General features: G+C 39.1%; 1 protein-coding gene and 1 long non-coding RNA gene across 3 annotated transcripts in view; one reads left to right on the top strand and one right to left on the bottom strand.

Moving 5' to 3' along the window:
• The window catches only part of DOP1B (DOP1 leucine zipper like protein B), a 43,083-nt gene extending 26,924 nt beyond the window's left edge, over nucleotides 1–16,159 (top strand). For both annotated transcript variants that reach the window (XM_065741735.1, XM_065741734.1), the window contains 19 exons: nucleotides 1,281–2,880; nucleotides 3,489–3,600; nucleotides 4,249–4,437; nucleotides 5,092–5,217; nucleotides 6,310–6,444; nucleotides 7,213–7,268; nucleotides 7,655–7,759; nucleotides 7,843–7,909; nucleotides 9,176–9,317; nucleotides 9,719–9,801; nucleotides 10,033–10,142; nucleotides 11,713–11,859; nucleotides 12,312–12,373; nucleotides 13,246–13,374; nucleotides 13,488–13,624; nucleotides 13,990–14,045; nucleotides 14,475–14,624; nucleotides 15,093–15,222; nucleotides 15,860–16,159. In XM_065741735.1, coding sequence (XP_065597807.1) covers nucleotides 1,281–2,880; nucleotides 3,489–3,600; nucleotides 4,249–4,437; nucleotides 5,092–5,217; nucleotides 6,310–6,444; nucleotides 7,213–7,268; nucleotides 7,655–7,759; nucleotides 7,843–7,909; nucleotides 9,176–9,317; nucleotides 9,719–9,801; nucleotides 10,033–10,142; nucleotides 11,713–11,859; nucleotides 12,312–12,373; nucleotides 13,246–13,374; nucleotides 13,488–13,624; nucleotides 13,990–14,045; nucleotides 14,475–14,624; nucleotides 15,093–15,222; nucleotides 15,860–16,120 — 3,797 coding nt within the window. In that variant the 3' untranslated portion in view covers nucleotides 16,121–16,159. The remainder of the gene's footprint in view (nucleotides 1–1,280; nucleotides 2,881–3,488; nucleotides 3,601–4,248; nucleotides 4,438–5,091; nucleotides 5,218–6,309; nucleotides 6,445–7,212; nucleotides 7,269–7,654; nucleotides 7,760–7,842; nucleotides 7,910–9,175; nucleotides 9,318–9,718; nucleotides 9,802–10,032; nucleotides 10,143–11,712; nucleotides 11,860–12,311; nucleotides 12,374–13,245; nucleotides 13,375–13,487; nucleotides 13,625–13,989; nucleotides 14,046–14,474; nucleotides 14,625–15,092; nucleotides 15,223–15,859) is intronic.
• On the bottom strand, nucleotides 16,079–22,132 carry LOC136052002 (uncharacterized). The gene is made up of 4 exons (XR_010622510.1): nucleotides 22,087–22,132; nucleotides 19,606–19,675; nucleotides 16,693–16,747; nucleotides 16,079–16,152 (listed from the first exon to the last, which is right to left on the bottom strand). It is a non-coding gene; the product is annotated as an uncharacterized LOC136052002 (long non-coding RNA).
• Nucleotides 22,133–22,287: the final 155 nt, after the last annotated feature.

Here is a 22,287-nt window from a genome sequence, read left to right as displayed (position 1 = left end):
TTCAGGAGTAAGTCATGCTAATTCAAGGACTAATGACAATTTCTGTTACGGTGGTTGCACCTGCACTGTTGGTTTGGATTGCTTCTTGCTTTGCTCTGGGATCTTGTCCCACACTTCTCATCACCATTCCTAGATGTTCCACACTGCATGTGTGTTCACTGTTTACAGGATCCCTTTGTGAGCAAAACTAGGTTTGCAACCAATTGAAATCCAGGAGCAGTTTGGTGACTATGTCAGTCCAGGAGCTGTTCCAGTAAGTGGGATGGACAGGCAAATCTTACTCTCTTTGCCAAGTCTTGCCCCAGTGGACCATGCACCCTCAATATCAGATTTCTTTCTTTAATCAAAATGTATTTTTTGTTTTTTTTTTGTTGTTGTTTGTTTGTTTAGTTAAATTTGACAATCATTTTAAGAACTATAATGAGAAGTATTGTGAACCACATATGGTCGTGTGGCAAATGTGGAACAAACAGCTCGTGTGATAGAGACCTCTAGGAAGGAGCTGTGAAGGACTTAGATATATCTAGGTATGAACTCAGGGTTTACTCCAAGTGCAGAATCCTGTGAAGGCTGGCAGCCTATTTAGGTTTGGGTTGCTGGGAACAGTGTAGCTATGAGATGCCTGCATCGTTTTGCCCAAGAAGCCAAAATTTTTCCCTGGAGTAGATCAGGAATATTGCGGAGAAGTGTCCAGTATTTTTTTTGCAAAGAAACTTCTAAGTCACCTGTCCTTCTGACTACTGTTAGCCTAGCTATGTTTATATAAGTATTTCTGTCTTGATAGGCAAGTAATTAGATAACAGGCACTGATAGAATCCCAAAGGACCTGTTTAGAAGATGCTGTAGAAACACCGAGCTAATGTATTCCTTCCTTGTTCCACAGCATGTAATCAAGGAAAGCTTTATCTCTTTATTCTCATTTCCTTCCCAATCTCAACAAATATTTTATGCATAAAAAATATTTTCACATCTCAGACATCATAGCATAAGAATAACAGCACATGCTTAGTGCTGTGATCCTCTTGTCTTGCACTTACAGTAGCTTAGTTCTGCTCTACCACTTCAAAAAAATTGCCTCAAAAAGTAAAATCTTTTTTTCTTAAACTCTGTTCATTACAGTTAATGTTCATCATACAGTTAATGTTCTGTTCATTACAGTTAATTACAGTAGAGCAGAATAGCTTTTTAAAATCTTTTATTTTTTCTTGCAATAATTTACTCAATGTAGAGAATGTTGTGTGTATTGAATCATTATGTATTCTTTCTTTTTTTTTTTTCAGAAGATATACATGATTGGCTTTGCAAGAAAAAGGTCTCCTGGAAAGAATCTGGTGTCTCTGAGAGCAATTCTGAGGAAAACCTCCCGTTAAGTCAGTTTACTGCTGTGGACAGGGAAGCAATTTGGGCAGAAGTGGAAAAAGATCCAGAGAAGCTGGAGTTAAGAACTGAACAGTCTGAAAATGATGCCTCTTGTAATCCTGTAACTTCACATGAGGCAGATGGTGAACAGGATAATAGTGAACATACAGAATCAGCGGACACCAGCACAGGCCATGACAGTGAAAATACATCCTCTTTTTCTCCTTCTCTGGAGCTGCAAGAAATGAGCAATGAGGACAATGACAGTGCTGGAGCTGATGGCAAAGAGAACACAAACCACACATTCCTTCCTGAAAGCTCCAAATCTAGTGTAGTGCTAAACCTTGTGCGTGCTGACTCTGAAAGGACTCAAGCATCAGAATCTCTGTCAAGTGATGAAGAGGTGGACTTGGAGCTCCAGGAAATTACAAACTCTAGGTTGCGCAAGCAGCAGAAGGAAAAACAGGAGATGGCTGAGGCTCTGTTCAAACATATGCTGTTATACTTGCAGCCCTATGATTCCAAGAGGGTATTGTATGCTTTTTCTGTTCTGGAGGCAGTGCTTAAAACAAACCCTAAAGAATTTGTTGAAGCTGTAGCTAGTACTAGCATGGATACCAGCTCCACTGCACATCTGAATCTTATTTACAATCTCTTAGCTCGTCACCAGGAAGCTCTTGTAGGGCAGAGTTTTTATGGCAAGCTTCAGACTCAGTCCCCAACCATGTGTCCCCATTCTCTCCTAATAGAATTGCTCACTTATCTTTGTCTCAGTTTTCTGCGCTCATATTATCCATGCTACTTGAAGGTTACACACAGAGATGTGCTTGGCAACAGAGACGTCCAGGTAAAAAGTGTGGAAGTCCTGATTAGGATGATGACCCAACTGGCTACCATGGCAAAAGCAGCAGAGAACAAGAATGTAGAATTCATACGGAATTTGCTGGGAAGATGCAAAATTCAGGAGTTTGTTCTTCTTTCCTTGTCTGCATCTATGTACACAAGTCAGAAACGGTATGAACTGCTTATGGTAGGTGGAGTTAATAACATTCTGGAAGAAGATCTTTTTGAAGAGAGCCTAATCAATTTTGGACATGATCAGATATGGAGTGAACACCCGCTTCAGATTGAGTTGCTGAAGCTCTTGCAAGTATTGATTGTCTTAGAGCACCACCTTGGGCAGACTCAGGAGGAGCAGGAGAATCAGCCAGACCTCTCCAGGGAATGGCAGCAGGCTCTTAATTTCCAGCAGGCTATTGGTGCAATGCAGTATGTCTATCCACACCCAATAACTTCACAGGGATTATTTGTCTCTGCTGTTGTTAGAGGTTTGCAACCAGAGTATGGTTATGGGATGCATCCTACTTGGGTAAGCTTAGTCACATGTTCCCTGCCTTATTTTGGGAAGTCTTTAGGCTGGACTGTGGCACCATTTGTTGTACAGATTTGTAAAAACCTGGATGAGCTTGTCAGACAGTACGAAAATGAAGCTGTGAAGACATCTACGAAAACATCTGCAAGGTAAGAGTCTGCAGCTTGGCATTTGTTACGCTAAAACTTTTTTTTTTTAAGTCCCTTTTACTACAGACTAGTGTACAGTAACTTTGTAACTCAGAGTTTGATCTTTTGATCCTTAAACCCTGCTACCTATAAAGGCATCTGACCCTCAAGCCTAGGTGATGTGGGTGCAGTACTGTTGACTTAGAGCTCACAGCAGTTGGATGAAGAGAGGAAAGGGGACCAGCAGCAAGAACGATCAGCATCTGTGGTACTGCTTGCTATCCAAGTACAAAGAAAGGTCTCTGTTCTGACAAGATTCAGGATTTTAGAGAATTAATTGGAGACAGAGACCCTGTAGAAGTAAGAGGAGCCAGGAAAAGGAACACTAAAGATTCAAGTTGAGGTGGGGAATAATATTCTAAACAATCTAGACAGGTAAATGGGGCTGTCCAAGCATAGTTTGTGAGTCCTGTGTTCTAATAATTACTGTCTGTCTGGTCATTCTGATATTCCTTTGCAGTGTTTCATAACTATTGAACAGTAATAGATCACTCTTGGAATTTTTAATCGTGGAGTGCCATTTAGACTGTTGAGCTTTTTTTTCTCTTTTCTTTTTTTTCCTCCAAAAGCTTAACTTCTAAAAGAGAGAATGTTACACCTGATTATCCACTAACCCTTTTGGAAGGTCTGACAACTATTGGTCACTTTTGCCTCCTGGATCACCCTAATCAAACTAAAAAGGTAACTTCTTAATGCCTGCCATTGCCTACCACTTGCTTGATACCTTTGTACTAGTTTGTCAGAGTATGCATCCCTTTTTCATTCAGAGGTGAATTTAAGTAGTAAAGGCAAGCTTGTAGAATAAAGGTAGCCTTAGGGAAGCCTGATAGCTCATCAAAAGAAGTAAACTAAGTACATGTTTAAGGAAGGGGATGGTTAATTTTCTTTTATTTGAAGAAAGGAAAGTTGTTTCTAAACAAAGTTGTTTGTGATGATCTTAGTCACACATATACCAGTCCTATGTAGCTTGTCTATAGTCACTCTGTCATTAACCAAGTCTTCTATTTTTATTACAGTTGATAAAGTGTTTTCCAATATCTTCTCTAAATTTTTGTTCCTGCTACATAAGGCAGAAATTGATATAATTCTAACAGTTTCCTATACAAGTATGCACCAAAACATTCAGCAGACAATTAAACAGGCTCTGATAGCAGCAGTATAATTCAGAAGTACAGTACTTTGATTATTTGTGAGGTTGTTACACAGCCACACACAGCCACACAGAATTGCAAGGGTTGTTGTTACAGAAGACTCCTAATTACAGCAAGGAAGCAGTCACTGTAGTGCACAATATAATGTATTTTAACATTCATATTTTTGCTTTCCTAGTCATCTTGTTTAGCTGAGCCTGCAAACTTGAGAAATGCCAGGAATGCCATTTTGGAAGAGTTACCTCGTATTATTAATACCATGTCCCTTCTTTGGAACGTTATAAAGAGAGAAGACTCTCAAAAACGACCAACAGACTTCTTGGGAACTACTAAAGGCTCTTCCTCAGTCTACTTTAAAGCAACCAAAGTAGGAGTTCTTTTGAAACTACTTTATATCTCATCATTCCTATCATCTCTCACCAGTTCATTTTAGATGGAGTTCATAGGAATAGTGTTGCCATTTTCAGAATGATACTGGGACATAAGGAGTTTTGGAAGAAATCTTAAAAGCTATTAACTTTCACAGTACTTTCCCACAAAAGTACATCTTTCTCTGTTCCTTCTGCCCATCTGGACTCATTCTTGACCTGCTTAATGTTTGTTTTATTTTTTTTCTGTGAACTTCTGTTACTAACTGCTGTAGAGCCTGAATTGCCTGCACTTTCCACAGGCAACAGTGCATGTATCTGAGGGAATAAAAATACTAGGCTTTACCATTTTTCTGTAGAGACTGCTAAACTGTAGTAGTAAAAAATGTTAGTAGGAGAAAAAAAAGAATATACCACAATAAGTCAGTTTTTCTATTATAATGTCTGTTTTCTAAAATATGTGCCTTCCTTCTGTAAGGATATAAGTAACTTACTAAAACTAGCCTGATTGCCAAATATATAATGAGATTATTTTGTTATTGTGTATTTTTTGGACATCTTTGGAAAAGGACAAATACTTTAAAGATTAAGAATTAGCCTTTACCTAGCAAAGCTTAGCATACTTTTTTTTTTTTTTCCTTTATTCTCTATAGACATTAAGAACTAAAATACTGGACTTCTTGAATCCATTGACAGCACACCTTGGAATCCAGTTGATGACAGCAGTTGCAGCAGTGTGGAATAGCAAGAAACCTCACAGGAATCAAAGTAAAACAAAGGTAAAACTGAAGAAAGGAGCCCTTAGGTTTCCAATGCGAGGCAAAGGCTGCATTTATGTGATCAGTTCTGGTCTCGTTTATAGATTGGTTTGAGGGTTTTGCTTGTTTTTGGTTTTTTTTCCTGTTGTTTGTATGTCATAAAGATAAATCCAAAATGTTTTTGTTCATATGCAATTCCACAAAGCATCAGGGCTCCAATTTAACCTAAGTAATCAGATTACAAGGACAGTGTGGCAGCTCAAGTCTGACAGTAGTAGCCTTTTTTTTTTTTTTTTAATTCACTACTGGATTATAGTCTTAGTGATTACAAATTGCTAGTTTTACTTAATCAGCTCCATCTTCAGAGAAAGTTGAGATACATTGTTCTCTGGAACTACACATGTATTCTGAGCAGAAGACTGACCTTTTCTGATTCCATTTGGACACACTGTCATAATCATCTGGGTTGAAAAAGACGTTTGAGATCATCAGGTCTAACCATCAACCTGACTTACCAAGTCCTATCACTAAACCATGTCCTTAGTGCCATGTCCACACATCTCTTAAATATCTCTGGGAATGGAGACTCCACCACAGATGGGCAGACCCTATTTGTGAAGAAATTCCCTCAATCGATCCTCATAAACAGTATCCTTCCTGTAGCAAGGAGTCCAAAACTAAATGCAGTATTCAAGGTGCAGTCTCACCACTGCCAAGTACAGAGGACAATCATTTCCCTAGTCCTGCTGACCACACTTATTTCTGATGCAAGCTAGGACACTTGGCCTTCTTGGTCAGCCTGAGCACACTGCTGGCTCATGTTCAGCCATGCATCGACCAGCATGTCCAGCTCCTTTTCTGCCAGGCAGCTTTCCAGCCACTTTCCCAGGCCAGTACTGCTGCATCAGGTTCATAGGACTCAAGTGCAGAACCCTGCACATAATTGTTTTCAGGAAGGTTTTGAAAGAAATCTGCACGTGGCAAATGGTTGTTGTAATTTCTCTGATTTCAGTTTTGTGTATTGATATGTGAGTAGTCCCACTGAAAGCTGCTTATTAGCTTCACAGTTTACTTGGTATAATGATCTGTCAAATGTGTTTTTTGTTTGGTCAGATTCTTCCAGTGGCTAGTGCATCCCAGCTTATTCTCGTGGACTTAATATGTGCACTTAACACGCTTAAAACTGATACTATATTACATCTATTCAAAGAAGTGGTGAAGAAGCCATCACAAATCAAGGGTGAAGAGGTAACCAGGAAGATAATTTCATTTTCTTAATATGATCTAGAACTGCATGCATCTCTAAAGATTGTTAGAAGGAAAGTTGCATTTTTTTAAGTGCAAAGTTTCCTGAACAAGTTACGCTTTCCAGAATGTGGTTTTCTTTGGTCTTTCAATTTAAGTAGGTTCTTCAGAATATTTTGCCTGAAAAGTTACTGATAATGAGAAGTTACTGATAATGTGGGTCCTCTGGTATTGAAGATGTCAATACATATATCATAAAGATGCTGCAGATATACTGCTCAGTGAGATATTTTTCTTTCTTTACCATTAGCTGAGCAGCTAGAAGTACTTTTATACTGCCTCTGCCATTTTCCATTGAGCTTTCAAGGAAGCCAGAATTGCTAACATGCATATCATCATAGGAGTTCCTGAAGCACTGAAAAACTGTAGGGGATATTCAATTAATGTCACTGATTCTGAACCAGAGTCCTCTAATGAAGCTTTGAAATCCTTTGCTCTCCTGAGTAGATAATTGTATCATAGTTGCTCAGTTGTTTGAGTACCAGCTGCTTCTTATAAGTCATGTGTTTTCCATTGAATACAAGTACTCAGAGCTTTCTAATTCAAGAAGCATTTAGATGAGGTGCTAAGGGATTTAGTAGTTTAGTGGGTAGGGATGGTGATAGGAGGATGGTTGGACTAGATGATGTAGGTCCTTTCCAACCTAATGTATCTATGAATCTATAATCTTCTGAGGGCAAATAATGAAAATTTTTTGCTTTTATTTTTCAGAAATCCTCTCTTGTGGATATTCCGATGTTGCAGTTCAGTTATGCTTTCATTCAGAGGTAATCCACTCATTGTACAAGGCGATTTTCTGCTTTACTCAAAGTGCCAGGATAACAGTTAACATTACTGGCTTTGCTCTACTTTGATCTGCTTGTCGCAATGTCACCTTTAGGTAGGGAATGGTTATTGGCACTTCATTGTTAAGTGACAGGTAGGCCCAAAATAACTGGGCTTAGGTTCTTTTCCAGTGATCTGTTGCTAATGCCACTTGGAAAATCTTATTGCATGTGAATAGAGCAATATAGGTCAGCTTTTTCATTAGCTAGATACTAGTATAAGGTGTTACGATCTGTCTCCTTATCTGGTATGTGTTTCCAGATGACTGGATAGTCAACTTCTTATCTTCAGGTTTGGGTGTGTGGTATTGTTTTTTTTTTTTTGTCAGATTGCCTGTCGCAGCCTTGCAGGAGAACTTCCAGTCCTTGTTAGGACTTCTGAAGGAGTCTGTGCAGTTGAACTTGGCTCCTCCTGGACACTTTCTGCTTCTCAGGTACTGCATAAGAGAGAAGGTTTATAGATGCACTGAGTAAACCTATCCAATTGCTAATTTGGAGTGAATTGATTTCCCCACAGTACCCTGAATGATTTTGTGACAAGGACACCTACTCTAGAAAACAAGAAAGACCAAAAAGACCTGCAGGTACAGTCTATACATGTGTATATATTTTTTTCTTCTAGTTTGTTTATTTGGCATGTATATCTGAATGAAAGCAGAAGTGGCCTAATCTGAACTTTGTATCTAAATACACCCGTTGGAATGGATGAATGCACAATTACATGTTGTGACTTAAATGTACTTAAATACAGGAGACTGAAATACGATATGTGTTGCACAGAATGTCTCTAACAAAACAGTAGCAGCTATGGACTATTCAAAGCTATTTTCCTTGGGTAATTGCATGACTCTTCTTAGAGTTGAAATCATAACAAAAATTTGACCGTCATGAGTTCATATCATGTGTGTGAAATATTGAAATCTCAAAACAGTCTAGAAAATCAGTGGCATAATTATCCCTGAAGGTCATAGCTATATTTTGCAGTGTAAATGACTGTCGTCTCACCTTTTACGTAAAGGAATGGAGTAGAGCAGGATTCTCTTCTAATGATTGTGATTTCACTAGAACAACTTTAGCACTACCCACATAGGTGTAGTTTTGGCTCTGAGCCAACCTAACACTTCCTCTGAGGTGAGACTCTATTATGGTTGTGGTAATTCTGCGTCCCAGCACTTCTGTGTATATTCACCTCTGCTTCAGAGACTGACCAGCAAAATGACATCTTGTAGTCTCTTCACAAAAGACCTGTGCTTTAATTTGGACACTTAGGATTTACTTTCCTTAAAGCGTGACCAGTTTTTCATTTTGTTTGGAATGAAATGTGCTAAAATATGTATATAGTTTGATACTTATTACTCCTAGTAGAAGGACTGATGTATGGACAGGTGAATTTCCATGGAATAGAACATAGGCTGACTAAATCTCCTCAAAATACAAAAGGAAGACACTAACGGGTCTCAGCACAAGCACTATTATGCCATTTCTGAGGGACTGAACAATGCAGATTGTGTCTCTTGACAGATGAAATTGGATTTACGAAGTATGTCAGGACTGATGCTGAACAGATACTGTATTAGTGGTAATGGCTTCCATGGAAATTAATTACTAAAAGCTCCATGACAAGCTAACTTACAGGTTTCTTTCTTGCTTCCCATTTTCTTGTCTAATTTGAAGTGAGCAATAATGTATGCTGAGATCTCAGATAAATCAATACATCATAGAAGAATATATGTTTCCAAGAGTTAAAAAGTGCCTACTATTGATTTTAGTTCCATGTGAAAAAGACATCATTAGACTTCACAAGTGACAGTAGGTTTCATCTAATGCCAGACTGTCATGTTATTTTATAGGAAGTGACCCAAAAAATCTTGGAGGCGGTAGGGAATGTTGCTGGTTCTTCTTTGGAACAGACTAGTTGGCTGAGCCGGAACTTAGAAGTGAAAGCTCAGCCTCAGATTTTGCCAGATGAGTTCAACACTGAAGATGTGAATGGTAATGTGGTTTTGTCTGAATTTTCACTGGTTTCTCTCTTCTGCTTAAGTCAGTAAAGAATACAGTGTGTTAGTGTGTAGTTTGCTTTAGAAGGAAGTAATGTGGATGAAAAGTAGAAGTAAAAATATGCATTGTCTTCCAACAGCAGTGCCAGACTAAGTGGATTTAGTAAATGCTATACATTGTATGTAATACAGAGGAAAACTTATTTTAGGTGCATTCAATACGTGGGACAGAACAACATAAGGCATGAAGTATGTTACAGTGGTGAGATGCCCAGAAGCACGTCCCTGTAGTACCAACATGCAAATAACAATTCTGTTTGGGAAGAAAATGGGTCAACAGTAAAATTTAAACGTGTCTTGTCTGAAGTGAAAGCTGTATGATTTTGCCTCCTGTAGATACTTCAGTGGCACCATCGTCAATGGTTTCTGCTTCTGCTCCTTCAATATACAGTGTCCAAGCTCTTTCACTCCTTGCAGAAGTAAGTAAGAAGTAAGATCCTGTACTGTAATTGCTGTTCTCATTCATGGTTATTTCTCAATATTATTGGGCAGAAGAATACATTAGGTTTTTCTGGTAGACTGTATGAGAGTTTAAATCTCAATGAGGCATCCCTCACACATTCACACCCTATCGTGAAACACAGTGTGCTTTTCCCCTTTGTCAAAGATAATTACTATATGTTTAACGAGACATTAATTTCATTTTTAAGGTTCTTGCTTCTCTTCTGGACATGGTTTACCGAAGTGATGAGAAAGAGAAAGCTGTGCCATTGATTTCTCGTTTGCTGTATTATGTATTTCCTTATCTTCGCAACCACAGGTGACTTCTCTCTCTGTATTTCTGAATTTTCTGAATTTTAATTTTGACCACACTACAAACTTCTGCTTTTTCTTCTTCTCAGGCGTGCTTAATAGTTGGTAAAGTACCATAAAGTTGACCTTTTGTTCTAGAAAATTCTCAGTACTCTCACTAACAAGTGAACATTTCCTCATGGAAGGGTTTCTGTTACAAGCCTTGTAAAACTCCTGTGCTCAGAGACTGCTGTCTTGACCATTGCTGTAATGGATTAAAATTCAGGGTAATACTTGATGGCTGATTTTACATTAGCAATTTGGTTAGAGCAGTAGTTTAGTTTTGAAGTGAATCCCATGATTTGGCTCCATTTATGAAAAGCACATAGTCCTCAAAGTAGTTTTGGTATGAAGATAGGCTGAAGGAACTCGTCTTGTTCAGCCTAGAAAAGAAAAGACTGTGGGGAGTCCTCACTGTAGCCTTCCAGTATTTAAAAGGAGTTTATAGACATGAGGGGAATAAACTTTTTACGAGGGTAGATGGTGATAGGATGAGGGAATGGTTTTAAACTGAAGGAAGGGAGGTTTATTTTGGATGTTGGGGAAGATTTTAACTGAGAGAGTGGTGAGGTGCTGGATCAGGTTGCCCAGAGAGATTGTGAATGCCCCATTCCTGGAGCTGTTTAAGGCCATGTTGGATGGGGCCCTGTGCAGTCTGGCCTGGTACGTCATCTAGCAGTTGGCAACCCTACCTGCTGTTTTGAGAAACGGAGCCTGGTGATCCTTGAGGTCCCTTCCAACCCAAGCCGTTCTATGATATGAATGTGAATAGTAAGCCTGTTCTTTTGTTTTGTTTTCCTGTTTTTCCTTGCAATGAAGGTAGTACCATTCCATTTGATTTGAGACAGATGGTTCAAAAGACATAGGCATCAGATTCCTGATGAGTTGCTGAGATGCCTACATATATTACTTGATGGTTTTCCAGTGTCAGCCTGGCAAGACCATCAGTCCCCGTGAGCTGTATTGCTACAGTGAAATGTTCAATGGATAAGAATATGGAGCCCCTGTCAGGTCTGCAGAAGGGCTGTTTTCCCATCACTCACATGTGTTAGTCTGAGTGCCACTGCTCAAACCTCTGAAACCTGTGTTGAGCCATGGTCAGAGCAGCTGTCATACACAGGATTTCCAAGAAGTTACTTGACAAGTATGAGTTCATTCTCCTTGCTCCTACTACTTCAGGCTTGAGCGCAACACTCCTTCCCTGCTATCCCTTGCGGAGCCTGTTGACCAGTTTGTGAACTTTCTTTTGGGGAAAATTTGAACCACACCTGTAGTTGAGATTGGCAGTGCCATGATATGTCTAATCAGAAAATACCTCCCTAAACAAGGTGCTCTGGAAATGTGGGAACTCCTGCAGAAACTGCTTCGATCAACTGATCCGCCACTGTGCTGAGTTAATGAGCTAATGTATACAGAGCCTACTCTGTTACTGAGATAATTTGGTTAGAAGTTCTGGGGAAAACAGTTAATTTTCTAGATACATAAATGTAACTTTTTAAAAGATTGATATTTATCATTACTTTTCTCTTTCCCCCCAGTACCTACAACATTCCTAGTTTTCGTGCTGGTTCTCAGTTGCTCAGCTCATTGAGTGGATACGCCTATACCAAGCGAGCATGGAAAAAAGAAGTCCTTGAGCTGTATATGGATCCAGCATTTTTCCAGATGGACACTTCATGCACTCAGTAAGACAGGAGATAGTAGCACTCCAAGATTTTATTCAGTCATTTGCAAAGAAAGACTTAAGAATGGGTTAATACTGAAATTTTTCTGTAGCACTTGCTCACAGAATGTAGTAACATTAAAAATGGAGCTCAATGATTCATTCTACTAAATGCATTATAAATATTTAAGTTATCCTCATGGAACAGAAGAATAAACTTGTCTCTTGCTAACAGTTGCCATTAGTGATTGGTAACGACATATAATGGAGCTGAAGGAACTAGAATTCAGTATGTTCTAAGCTAGATTAGATTCTGCATTGTGAGTACACATTGGAAACTGTTGCCTAATAGGTAATGTTTGTGAAAAATCTTTTGATGTGAGTCTACACTGAAACTTTCTCTGGTTATCTGTCATGTCCTTTACATTATTGTTGGTCCTTTACATTATTCAATTCCTTCTATATCTTATGCAGTTGGAGATCCATTATTGATCACCTTCTGACACATGAGAAAACTATGTTTAAAGACTTGATGAGTAAGTACTACCTACTGATAACTTATTTCTGCATTGATTTTAGATGTATTTGCTTTAGAGCTATTTGGTGTCTAGTGTATCAGTAAAATGCAGATGATGCTGCGTCTGCAGAATTGATTACGTGACAAACTTTAGTCTCTACTAAAAGCTGTTCTGCATTGAGTCTGTATTTTGGTAATGTTAAAAACATTGAGAAGAAAGACTTACTCCAGAGATGCTAGCGTTGGACTGCTGCAAGCACATTTGGCCATTGTTTTAAGCTGCTGACTGTAGCAACCATTGCCTGCTGGAAAGCAAGGAGACTTTGGTTAGCTTTGCACATGTCTGTATACTCAACAGAGCTGCAGCAATGTGGAGCACCAGTACAGCAAGCCTTTGAGCAACATGCTTTGATCTCTAATTCAGGCTTGAGGATAATGCAGAAGAAGAAGTCATTAGGGAAGAGGTGGGATAGGACCCTAACATTTGCTTGGAGCTTTGAAAGATAAAGCAGTTTCTGTCTTTTGTTCAAATCTTTTAAAAGAACAGTTGAAGGCTTACAATGCAATTTATTTTTTAACATGGTATGTTTTTAAACTTACCATTCCAGTTTTTTCTCAGTAGAGATCACTCATCCATGGTTTTAAGAGCCTGAAATGAAGAGATTTGTGCACATTAGAGACAGGGCTTTAAAATACCAGACAGCTGCAGCAGATGCTTTATATAATTCTCCTGCTAGTGCTGATCCTAGATCAGGATCAACACCAACATGTTATTCCAATCAGTAGGCTTAAAGAGAGTTTTTATTTCTAAAAGATCTCAGGACACAGAAATTATTTTCATATCAAATCACAAGTATGGCTGCTAAGAAGTAATTCTTGTATGTGTTACAGACATGCAGAGCAGCGCCTTAAAACTCTACCCAAGTTTTGAGCAAAAAGCAATGCTGTTAAAGCGGCAAGCTTTTGCTGTCTTCAGTGGAGAAATTGATCAGTATCATCTCTATCTTCCCTTAATACAAGGTAAGATTTGCAGACTTCTGTCTTTTTCGTTCAGCTCTAATACATAGCGAAACATTAAAAAATAAAAATAAAGACAGAAGTATGACATTTCTTTCTCACATAATTTATTTCAGAACGATTGACTGAGAACCTCCGTGTTGGGCAGACTTCTTTAGTTGCTGCACAGATGTTTCTCCTCTTCAGAGTTCTGTTGTTAAGGATTTCTCCTCAACATCTAACCTCCTTGTGGCCAATTATGGTAACTGAATTGGTAAGGAATAAGTAGTAACTTAAAATCTGTTTGTTTGTTTGTTTGCATTTCACCTTCCTCATGGATGCACCCCTTGTGTGAAGGAGGAAATGTTCATAGGTCCACATTAGTTTGATAATTTGTAAAAAGAATTAACATTGTCATTAGGAAGTACCTTTCTGATCCATGTTGCTGTTGTTGCTAATGTGGTTTCTTTCATAATTTGTTGTTTCAAGTCATAACTTAGAAGTCATAGAATCACCATTCTGTGGTGATTCTATAAGAGTAAGAGTCTGTGGTTCCTTATACTACTATGTGAAAGCTTATCTTTTTATGACTGAATTCTATGAATGATTCAGCATTTCCATACATTTATTTATTTAAAGATTCAGACGTTTCTACAACTGGAAGAAGAATTAACTGAGGAAGATGAACCATCAAAGTAAGAATTAGCATTTATCTGATGAAAGCTTGCAAAACCTCTGAAAGCTGCTAGCAATTGTGCTTATTCTACACCTGTTTTGTCATTTGTACTTGTATATTTCTGGAATTGGTAAACTATATCTCTTTCAGCAACTGAAATAGTTATAGTTAGAAAAAAGTGGTTTTTAACAGTTGCATACAAGAGTAGAAAAGAGGTGAAGTCAGTGTTTGAATATTTTAACATTGACTTTTTTCTGCATACTTTAGATATCTGTTTCTACTTACATCCTTTTATATAAATCTCACTGTTAATACAGAGTGAAAATAAGACTTCTGTGCCCAGGTACAAGTGCACATTTGTGGAAATGAGTACATTTCCCTTTTGCTGCGTAAAACGCGTAGTGGATTTGTGCTTTAATTGCGCATTTCTCAATTTTCACTTCTGCAGAAGCAACAGCAAAATAAGTAAACACAAAGTCTCAGGTGATGGCTGTGGATCTGACATCCAGCAGAATGAGCTGTCCTTGTACTTATCTGCTTGCAAGTTTTTAGACACAGCGCTTTCATTTCCACCTGACAAGATGCAGTTGTTCCAAATGTAAGTCCTATAATTGCTTAACTTTTCTCTGGGTTCTGTTTCTGTTCTTGTCCTTCAACATAATTCCAGATATATTCTATAGTTAATTTTGCTCTTTGTTCTTTTCACAAGTGCAGGCATTGATTCTAGGACAAAAGCGGCGTAAGATATTTAGGAAAGCAGTTTGGTCTTGTCAGTGTGTGAAGATTTCACCTTTTTTGAAGGTTATCTCACATAGAAAAACTGGGAGAAGAGAAAGACTGTTCTTTGTTTTCCCTTTGCCACACATGGGAATTTTTTAGAGCCAGTGGCATTTAAGTATTGACATGGTAGTAAATTCCTTTTTCATTAAGTTTAGCTTTGATAATAGCATAACTTTATAGTTATGACAGCTCTTTTGTGAACAAAACAGTGCTTTGCTAAACTACGTGTGATCCAAAGAGGCAGTTTTTCTCCTGTCTTCTTAGCAATGTAATCCTTTTGTTTCAGGTACAAATGGGCATTTGTCCCAGAGGTGGACACAGAGTCTTCTACTGTGACTTCTCATCTGGTAGAAAATCATCAGGAGTGTAGACCACACATAGTAAGAATCATGGATCTGCTGAAGATGAAATACGGGGTAAAGAAAGAGGGCTTTACTTATTTATTTATTTTTATGCCTTTTACTTTTCTAAACTAGTGGTAAGATTCTAAGTTGGGTGAAAGAGTTTTAGATGTTAAGATTCCAAAGGGTTTTAAAAAAATTATCTGCCTGCTTTCACAAACATATTGAAGATGCCAGTTTTCTTTTGCACATGGAGTGGCAGTCTTCCTCATTGCTCTCTTAAATGTGCCCACCCAGTTAAAACAATTTATCTCAGACACAACTGGAATTTATAAGAAGTGTGTGCTGCTCTTCGGCAAAAATAAGGAAGTTCACCGTAAGAGCATTTGAAATTGTCATTAAGGTTTAGTGTTACCCCTTACAGAAGAAGGTATTAGTATTTATCAGATATCTCTGTGTTCTGCTTCTTTTTCTGAAGGCTTGTCCAAATTTCCAGTGTTCCAAAATCGTGGGACTTCTATTTAACAGATGCTCAAATCTGAACATAGAAATAACTCAGCATACCATCTGTATGATTCATACTGTGATGGAATTGTAGGCTGTGGACCTCTCAGGATAAAACCAAGTGTACAGTACAGGCTGCAAATGAGCCAAATTTAGTAGGATGTGTTGTCTTAGTGCACTAAGTAAATCTTGGTTTGTACGTTGACAGGAAAGAAACAGCACTGGCGAGGGGATTTCCAAAAGGCACAAATTTCCTCTTTTGGACTTCCGCACTATATCTAGCATTACACAGCTTATGCCTTTCTTCAAGACACTGTGCTGTGCGTTTACAACAAAAGGGAGTGAGGCCCAGAATTCACACACTTCTGCATCTCTCTCTATGGACTATGTTGGTGGCAACGGCGTAAAGATCTTGCAACAGCTTGAAGAGAGTGTTGAATGTGACTTCCTTGAAAACATGGAAAGTTAGGCTGCATGTCAGACACTAATGTGGCTAAGCAGCTGAAAACATTACTGTGATTCTTTATTTTTTTTCCCCATTTTGAAACCGCATTTTAGGTTTTCTTCCTGCTTTTCTGGGATGTACTTCAATAATTCAGACTTCCCATTTGGTGATTAAAATCAGGATTCTTTGTGTTCTCGCGAGGCAGGAAGGAGGATGTACAGCTTAGTGGTAATTTACCATTGTTACTGTATTCTTTTACTTGTTTTTCCTTGTGAAGGATTAAAGGGATTTGTAAATAATGGTAGCAGATTTTTAACTTGGTGAAAGTAGCAACTGTATCATTTATCCAGTAATTTCTCAAGCACTTATTTTACACTGCTTTTGAACCTGTGGTCTGAGAGTAAATTTCATAAAAAGCTAATATTGCATGTCAGCATACAATCAGTTTGCAGAAAAGCCATGTCTTGAAGTTGAAGCCCCCTTCTATTTCTCCTTCCTTTAACTGGTCCTAAAACTTAGCATCTTGTAAACAGATAATTTACATTTCCAACAGGTCTATTTTATAAGCCTTATTATGCAAAGAACTGCAGACTTACCATGTTTGTAATTTCAGCTTTGTATTATAAGAGCGTTCTTCAGGATTAGTGATTCCTAAATAAAAGACAAGTACATTCATAAGTGACCAACCTATGCAGTAACATGTTTATAATTTGCACTACTTTGAGGGCTTTTGGTTTTAATTAGCTAATTAAAGAATATTCTAATTCAGTTCTTTAATGAAAGAACTTTGTTCTTTCAATAGCTAAGATCACTTTGCTACTTAGGAAATGCAGTTAAATGAAGATAATCCTGTAAAAATACAAATTACTGTATACCCACAGCCTAATTCAAAGAAAAAATCATTTTTTAAGGAACGCTTTTTATACAAGCATATTTGGCTGTTCCTAGGTGTTAAAGGAGGAAGGGCTGTCATTCACAGTGCCATGACTATGATAATGTTCAAGGTGCAGCTTCTTTTGGATCTGCACTGCTTCCACCATCCAGGAATTGGAATAGACAGCAATTAGTTCTACCCACTGTACAGTAAAGCTGCTTGTCTGAAGGACACTTCTGGCTGTTGGTGGATATGTACCACCATAGGCACTCGAACAACAAAAAGCTTAGTAGAACACTTCTTTCCATGGGGAGGTGGACTCCATTGAGTTTTTGTGTTTATTGGGTTTTCTGACTGGATTTGCAATGCTGATTTGTCTGGAGGTGAAGTTTATCATAGTTTTCACGATCAAAAGCTTTGTCCGCTTCATTTAAACAGACTGGGACTTGTGCTATTTTAAACATCTCATCTGAGGTAAACGTGCTTGGTATTGGACTTCATCATTATTGGTGTTTGGTTTTATTTTTCCTAATTTAAAAAAAAGAAGGACATGCCAAATGAATGGTTTAATGTTGTAAGGTTGTGAGATCAGGGATTTTTATTTTTTTTCAGAACTCACACAGGAAATACAGAAGGTTACTCAGCAGTGTATTTTACCTTCAGATGAATGAATCCATCTTTTGATTATAAACTAAAGTAATGAAGAGCTAAGCAACATGCTTTACAACTGTAATGTTGTATGATGGTAATATTACAGGCTTATGCTAAATTTCAGGTTTCTGTGAATTTTTACAGGTAAGGAAAGCAATAGTCTGAGGTGTGATATTATGTAGTACTAGGGATGCAAATTATTTGTATTAATATAATTTATTAACAATCTAATGCTGTTGGAATAAGCTCAAATAAAAAAAAATCATTTTAATTTTGTTAATTGCTCACATAAACTCAAGGATTTTTTTTTTTAAATAATATTGCTAATACTCAGGATGACTTTGTATAGTTCAACTTGCAGCTTTCTGGTGGTTGCATTCCATGCTTCCACTTCTTTATCACTTCTTTACAAACATGAGATGCTACTGAATTGCTGTTAAAAATGTAAGACAACTTTATGCCGTTAAGCCATTCGCTTTACATTCTCCTCTAAGCTCTAAACCCATGTCTTCACTTAGTTTCCTCACTAACAAAAGGTGATGAAGCAGTAACTTTGACTGGGGGTTTTGTCATCCTCCCCTCTGGAAGTGAATGTCCCATTCTATCTGTAAAGACTTTGGATGCGCATGGGATCAAACATTGCCTCCCCCACCACCCAGGATGTGTCAGTAAACATTAAAAATTGAATCTGTGACTGAGGTGCTTGGAACTCTTAAGATGATCTTACTTTCTGCAAAAATAGCACTTGCTTTTCTCTTGCCTTCTGTGCATACTTTTGCCTTTGCCCTGTGATTCTGCAGATCGCTGCTGTAAGTGACCTACACATCTTTTATCGTTATAAAAAGGGTTCTGAACAAAAAGGAACAGACTCTACTAAAATAGTCTTACTTGGATGTCAGAGAATTGCCACTGAATATGTTTAAGGTATCATCAAGAGTGTAACTTCATTCCTTTTCTATGTGGGACTAACCTTAGCTATTTTAATTCTTACAGTACTGCGATTAAATCCACGAGAAGGAAGAAGGTTATACTGCACTAACACCAACTACCAAAGCAGTATAGCCTAACTGTAGATACATCTGATAAACTTCAGCCTCAAACTCAGTAGCAAGAGCTGGAGAGAAAATGCCTTTGCTTTATGATGTAGTTTTTTGCTTGTTTTCAAGCTTAGTTTTCTCTTTTTCATGCTTCATCTTTGGGATAGTGTAGCCACAGTGCATGAGACATAGAGGGAAAAGTATTTAAATATTCAGAAGGGTTTCCTTTTCCTGAAGGGAAGAAAAATAGTTTGTGCAACCAAGATAACTGCCAAAGAACAGCAGAACTTTAAATATGGAGCGTTAAATAATGGCCAATTGTATTCAATGCTACATTTGAATGTAATTCTAATAATAATATTAAATGTTATTTTGAAATACCTTTTCAGCTGCAGTTCTCATTTTTAGATTAGTGCTGACAGATCGTCTTGATGATAAATGATAAAACTCTCAAATTGGATCTCAATGCATTGAAGGCTTCTGTGCAGAACTCCAGACCATACCTGGATTCCCGCAGCAGTGGCTGCATGCTAGGCCATTCACATCCCCTTAGGGCAAGGCTGTACCACCTCCCCTGTCTTCTGACTGCACGCACTGCTGTTCCATAAAGTCTGTACTTTTGAACACTTTTGAAGTTCACACTGATGCTTTTGTATGTTCTGGGCAAAAGCCCTGGAGGTCCCGTCCCGCCTTTTCATTTGGGAGGAAGAGATCTCCAGAGAAGTATGGTTTCAGTGACCTTGATGAATAAGCTATTTTCATACTGCACCCTTTCCCTAGTCTTTGTGCATCTGGAATTTGACCTCAGTGCTGCCTTGAAAAACACATAAATCCACTGGAAAAGGGGAAAGGGAATTGTGCAATCTTTATTGTGCAAGTGTATCTAACGTAGCAGCTGCAGTTAGCAAAGAGAATCAAAGCCCTCTGATTAAACTTTCAGTTCTTACCTTGCTTTCTGGGGTTTACATCCAAGTGAACAGTTGCAGGCAGCAAATCTTTGACATGACTCATTTATTCCTGTTGGATATACCCAAATAATTTATCAGGACGGTATCTCTGATAAAGCAGATTTTATTTGCAATGGCAATGGCGGGTCTCCTGAGAGCAGAAGCACACACAGAAAACTGTTGCTTCTTGAATACCCTGTTACCTGACACTTATCTCTTTCTCCCCTAGTTCCTCATTGGTTGAGTACTTCAGGTTCACAATCTCCTTAAACATACAAATACTGGATAGACATAATTTTTTGCTGGCTAAGCATAAAGCTCTAATTATTTAATTAACTTCTAACACTTACTCACTCCACACTTGGTCATTGTTTCTGGATATCTGCTTGTCCTCCCTTGCATAGAGAGAAGCTCAGAAGGAGAATAGATGGGAGTATCTTTTTGCCTGCCTATTGCATCCCAACCTTCCCAGAGTGAAGCAGTCTGGCCTTGTGTAGGGGCCGTTGCTTCTTTGATGTTTGTTAAATCTTTCTTTTGCTGGGAGTTTCCTAACAGAACAGCCCTGCAAAATGTTTTCTAGTCCCTAATACTATATGCACATTGTTTGGAACATTTAAAAATCTATTGCGGTTTTGCAAGAAATAATTAATCTCATAATTCAGCAGCTACGTTTCTTAAAATATTCTACTAACATATACAGTACTCCTGCTTTTTTACATCAACTACTTCTCAGAATAAGTTACAGAATACAAATACATTATGTTCTACTTCTTCAGATCAATTGCTCTTTTTAATATCTAATGCAGAAATCAACATTCTATTCCCATAAATGATGTTACCAAATTGTCAGAATTACAACTTTGATCTGATCACAACAACAGCATTCTGATGCTACAGCTGTGGGAGAGAAAACTGAAGCAATGTCAGCCTCTGCTGTTGGGAACTCTGCCCATTTAGAGCAGTTATGTTTATGTACCTTTTGGTTATAGGGCTCTGAGTTGTCAAATAAGCAGGAGTACAGGGAACAGAGAGCAGTGACATCTGGATAACTACACGTAAGGAGGATCTGCACAATCGGTTAAGAAAGCTCAAGATGATAGCACATCCTACAGATAATGCACTCCCTTATTAATTAAAGGCTCCTCAGGTTATGCTGTAGTGCATTTCTTAGCTGGGAAGACTGATGCAGGTAACGCTTTGTGAGCCTCTTCTGCAGCATGCTAATTTCCTTTCTCATTCATGGACAAACTGACACTGAAAATGAAAGGGCCAGAAACAGATCTCCCTGCTTACATTTCAAAGAATGACAGAAGTGTTTGGGTTGGAACTGGCCTCAAAATCCATCCAGCCCCAACCCCTGCAGTAGGCAGGGCTGCCCCCCAGCAGCTCAGGCTGCCCAGGGCCCCATCCAACCTGGCCTTGAACGTCTCCAGGGATGGGGCACCACAGCTTCTCTGGGCAGCTGTGCCAGTGCATCACTGCCCTCTCAGTGAAAATTTTCCTCGATATCTAACCTCAATCTCCCCTCTATTAGTTTAAGACCATTCCTCATTGACCTCTCACTATTATACCATGCAAAAAGTTGATTTTCCTCCTGCTAATAAGCTTCCTTTAAATACTTTAAGGCCATACTGAGCTTTCTCTTCTCCAGGCTGCACAAGCCCAGCTCTCTCTGCCTGTCTTCACACAAGAGGTACTGCAGCCCTCTGATCATCTTCATGCCATCCTCTTGATGCTGAGAAATCCAACATAGTAACTTGACACACCAATGAAATATGTCAAGCAGGTATTCCCTTTATTACAGTGGTGGGTGCATGGGGGATCTCTCCACCAAACATGCACACTGAAGAGAGAAACGACTACACATTTAAAGGCATAACACATTAATATTCATTACATTCTAAAGATGGACAGAAATTCCAAAGTGAGTGACATCTTCGGTGGTAAATTTCCAGATGTTAAAGGGATTACATTATGTCACCAGCAAATCTGCCTCCTTATCTTCATAGACTCCCCCACCGAGTTGCAAACAGCAATCTTCCCTGGTCCATCCATTGTGTTGTAAACAACCACCCTACACGCCACTGTGTCGTGTTCATCTTCATGGGATCATGTATTGAGCTGCAAACAGCAGCTCACTTCAGCAGCACCTGTATTTCTATGGTCCCTGAGTTTCTTCCTAAAGTTTTCTGTTTGCTCAAGCTATGATGCCTAGTTTAGATTCGTTCCAGTTCAATTCTTTGATTCGCTCTGGACCCACTTCAGCAGCTCCCCATCCTTCCTGTGCTGAGGACCCCAGGCCTGGATGCAGTACACTAGATGGGGCACCAGAAGGGCAGAGAAGAGGACAAACCCCTCCCTCCCCCCTCTGGCCACTCCCCTTGCTATGCAGCCCAGGATACAGTTGCACTTCCGGGCTATGAGCACACGCTTCTGGCTCACGTTTTTACCCAAAAATAGGGAAGGCAAAACACAACAAACCCGCCCACCGCGGCACGCCGGCCTCGTCCCACCCTCCGGACGACTGCAGGCGACGGTCCCGCCTTCCCGTCGGCCTCAGAGCGACAGCAGCCGCCCCCCACCCTCCACCCGCCCCACCCCGACCGCGCGGGAGGGGGCGTGGCCTACCCGCTAAGGCTGCCAGCTCCCGGAAGTGGTTGAGGCTGGCGGCGGAAGCGCGCT

The sequence above is a fragment of the Cyrtonyx montezumae genome, unplaced genomic scaffold (assembly GCF_038088225.1).
Source record: "Cyrtonyx montezumae isolate F1298 unplaced genomic scaffold, pur_monq_1.0 scaffold_3, whole genome shotgun sequence".
NCBI classification, from domain to species: Eukaryota; Metazoa; Chordata; class Aves; order Galliformes; family Odontophoridae; genus Cyrtonyx; species Cyrtonyx montezumae.
This window is presented reverse-complemented; position numbering and strand designations above follow the sequence as displayed.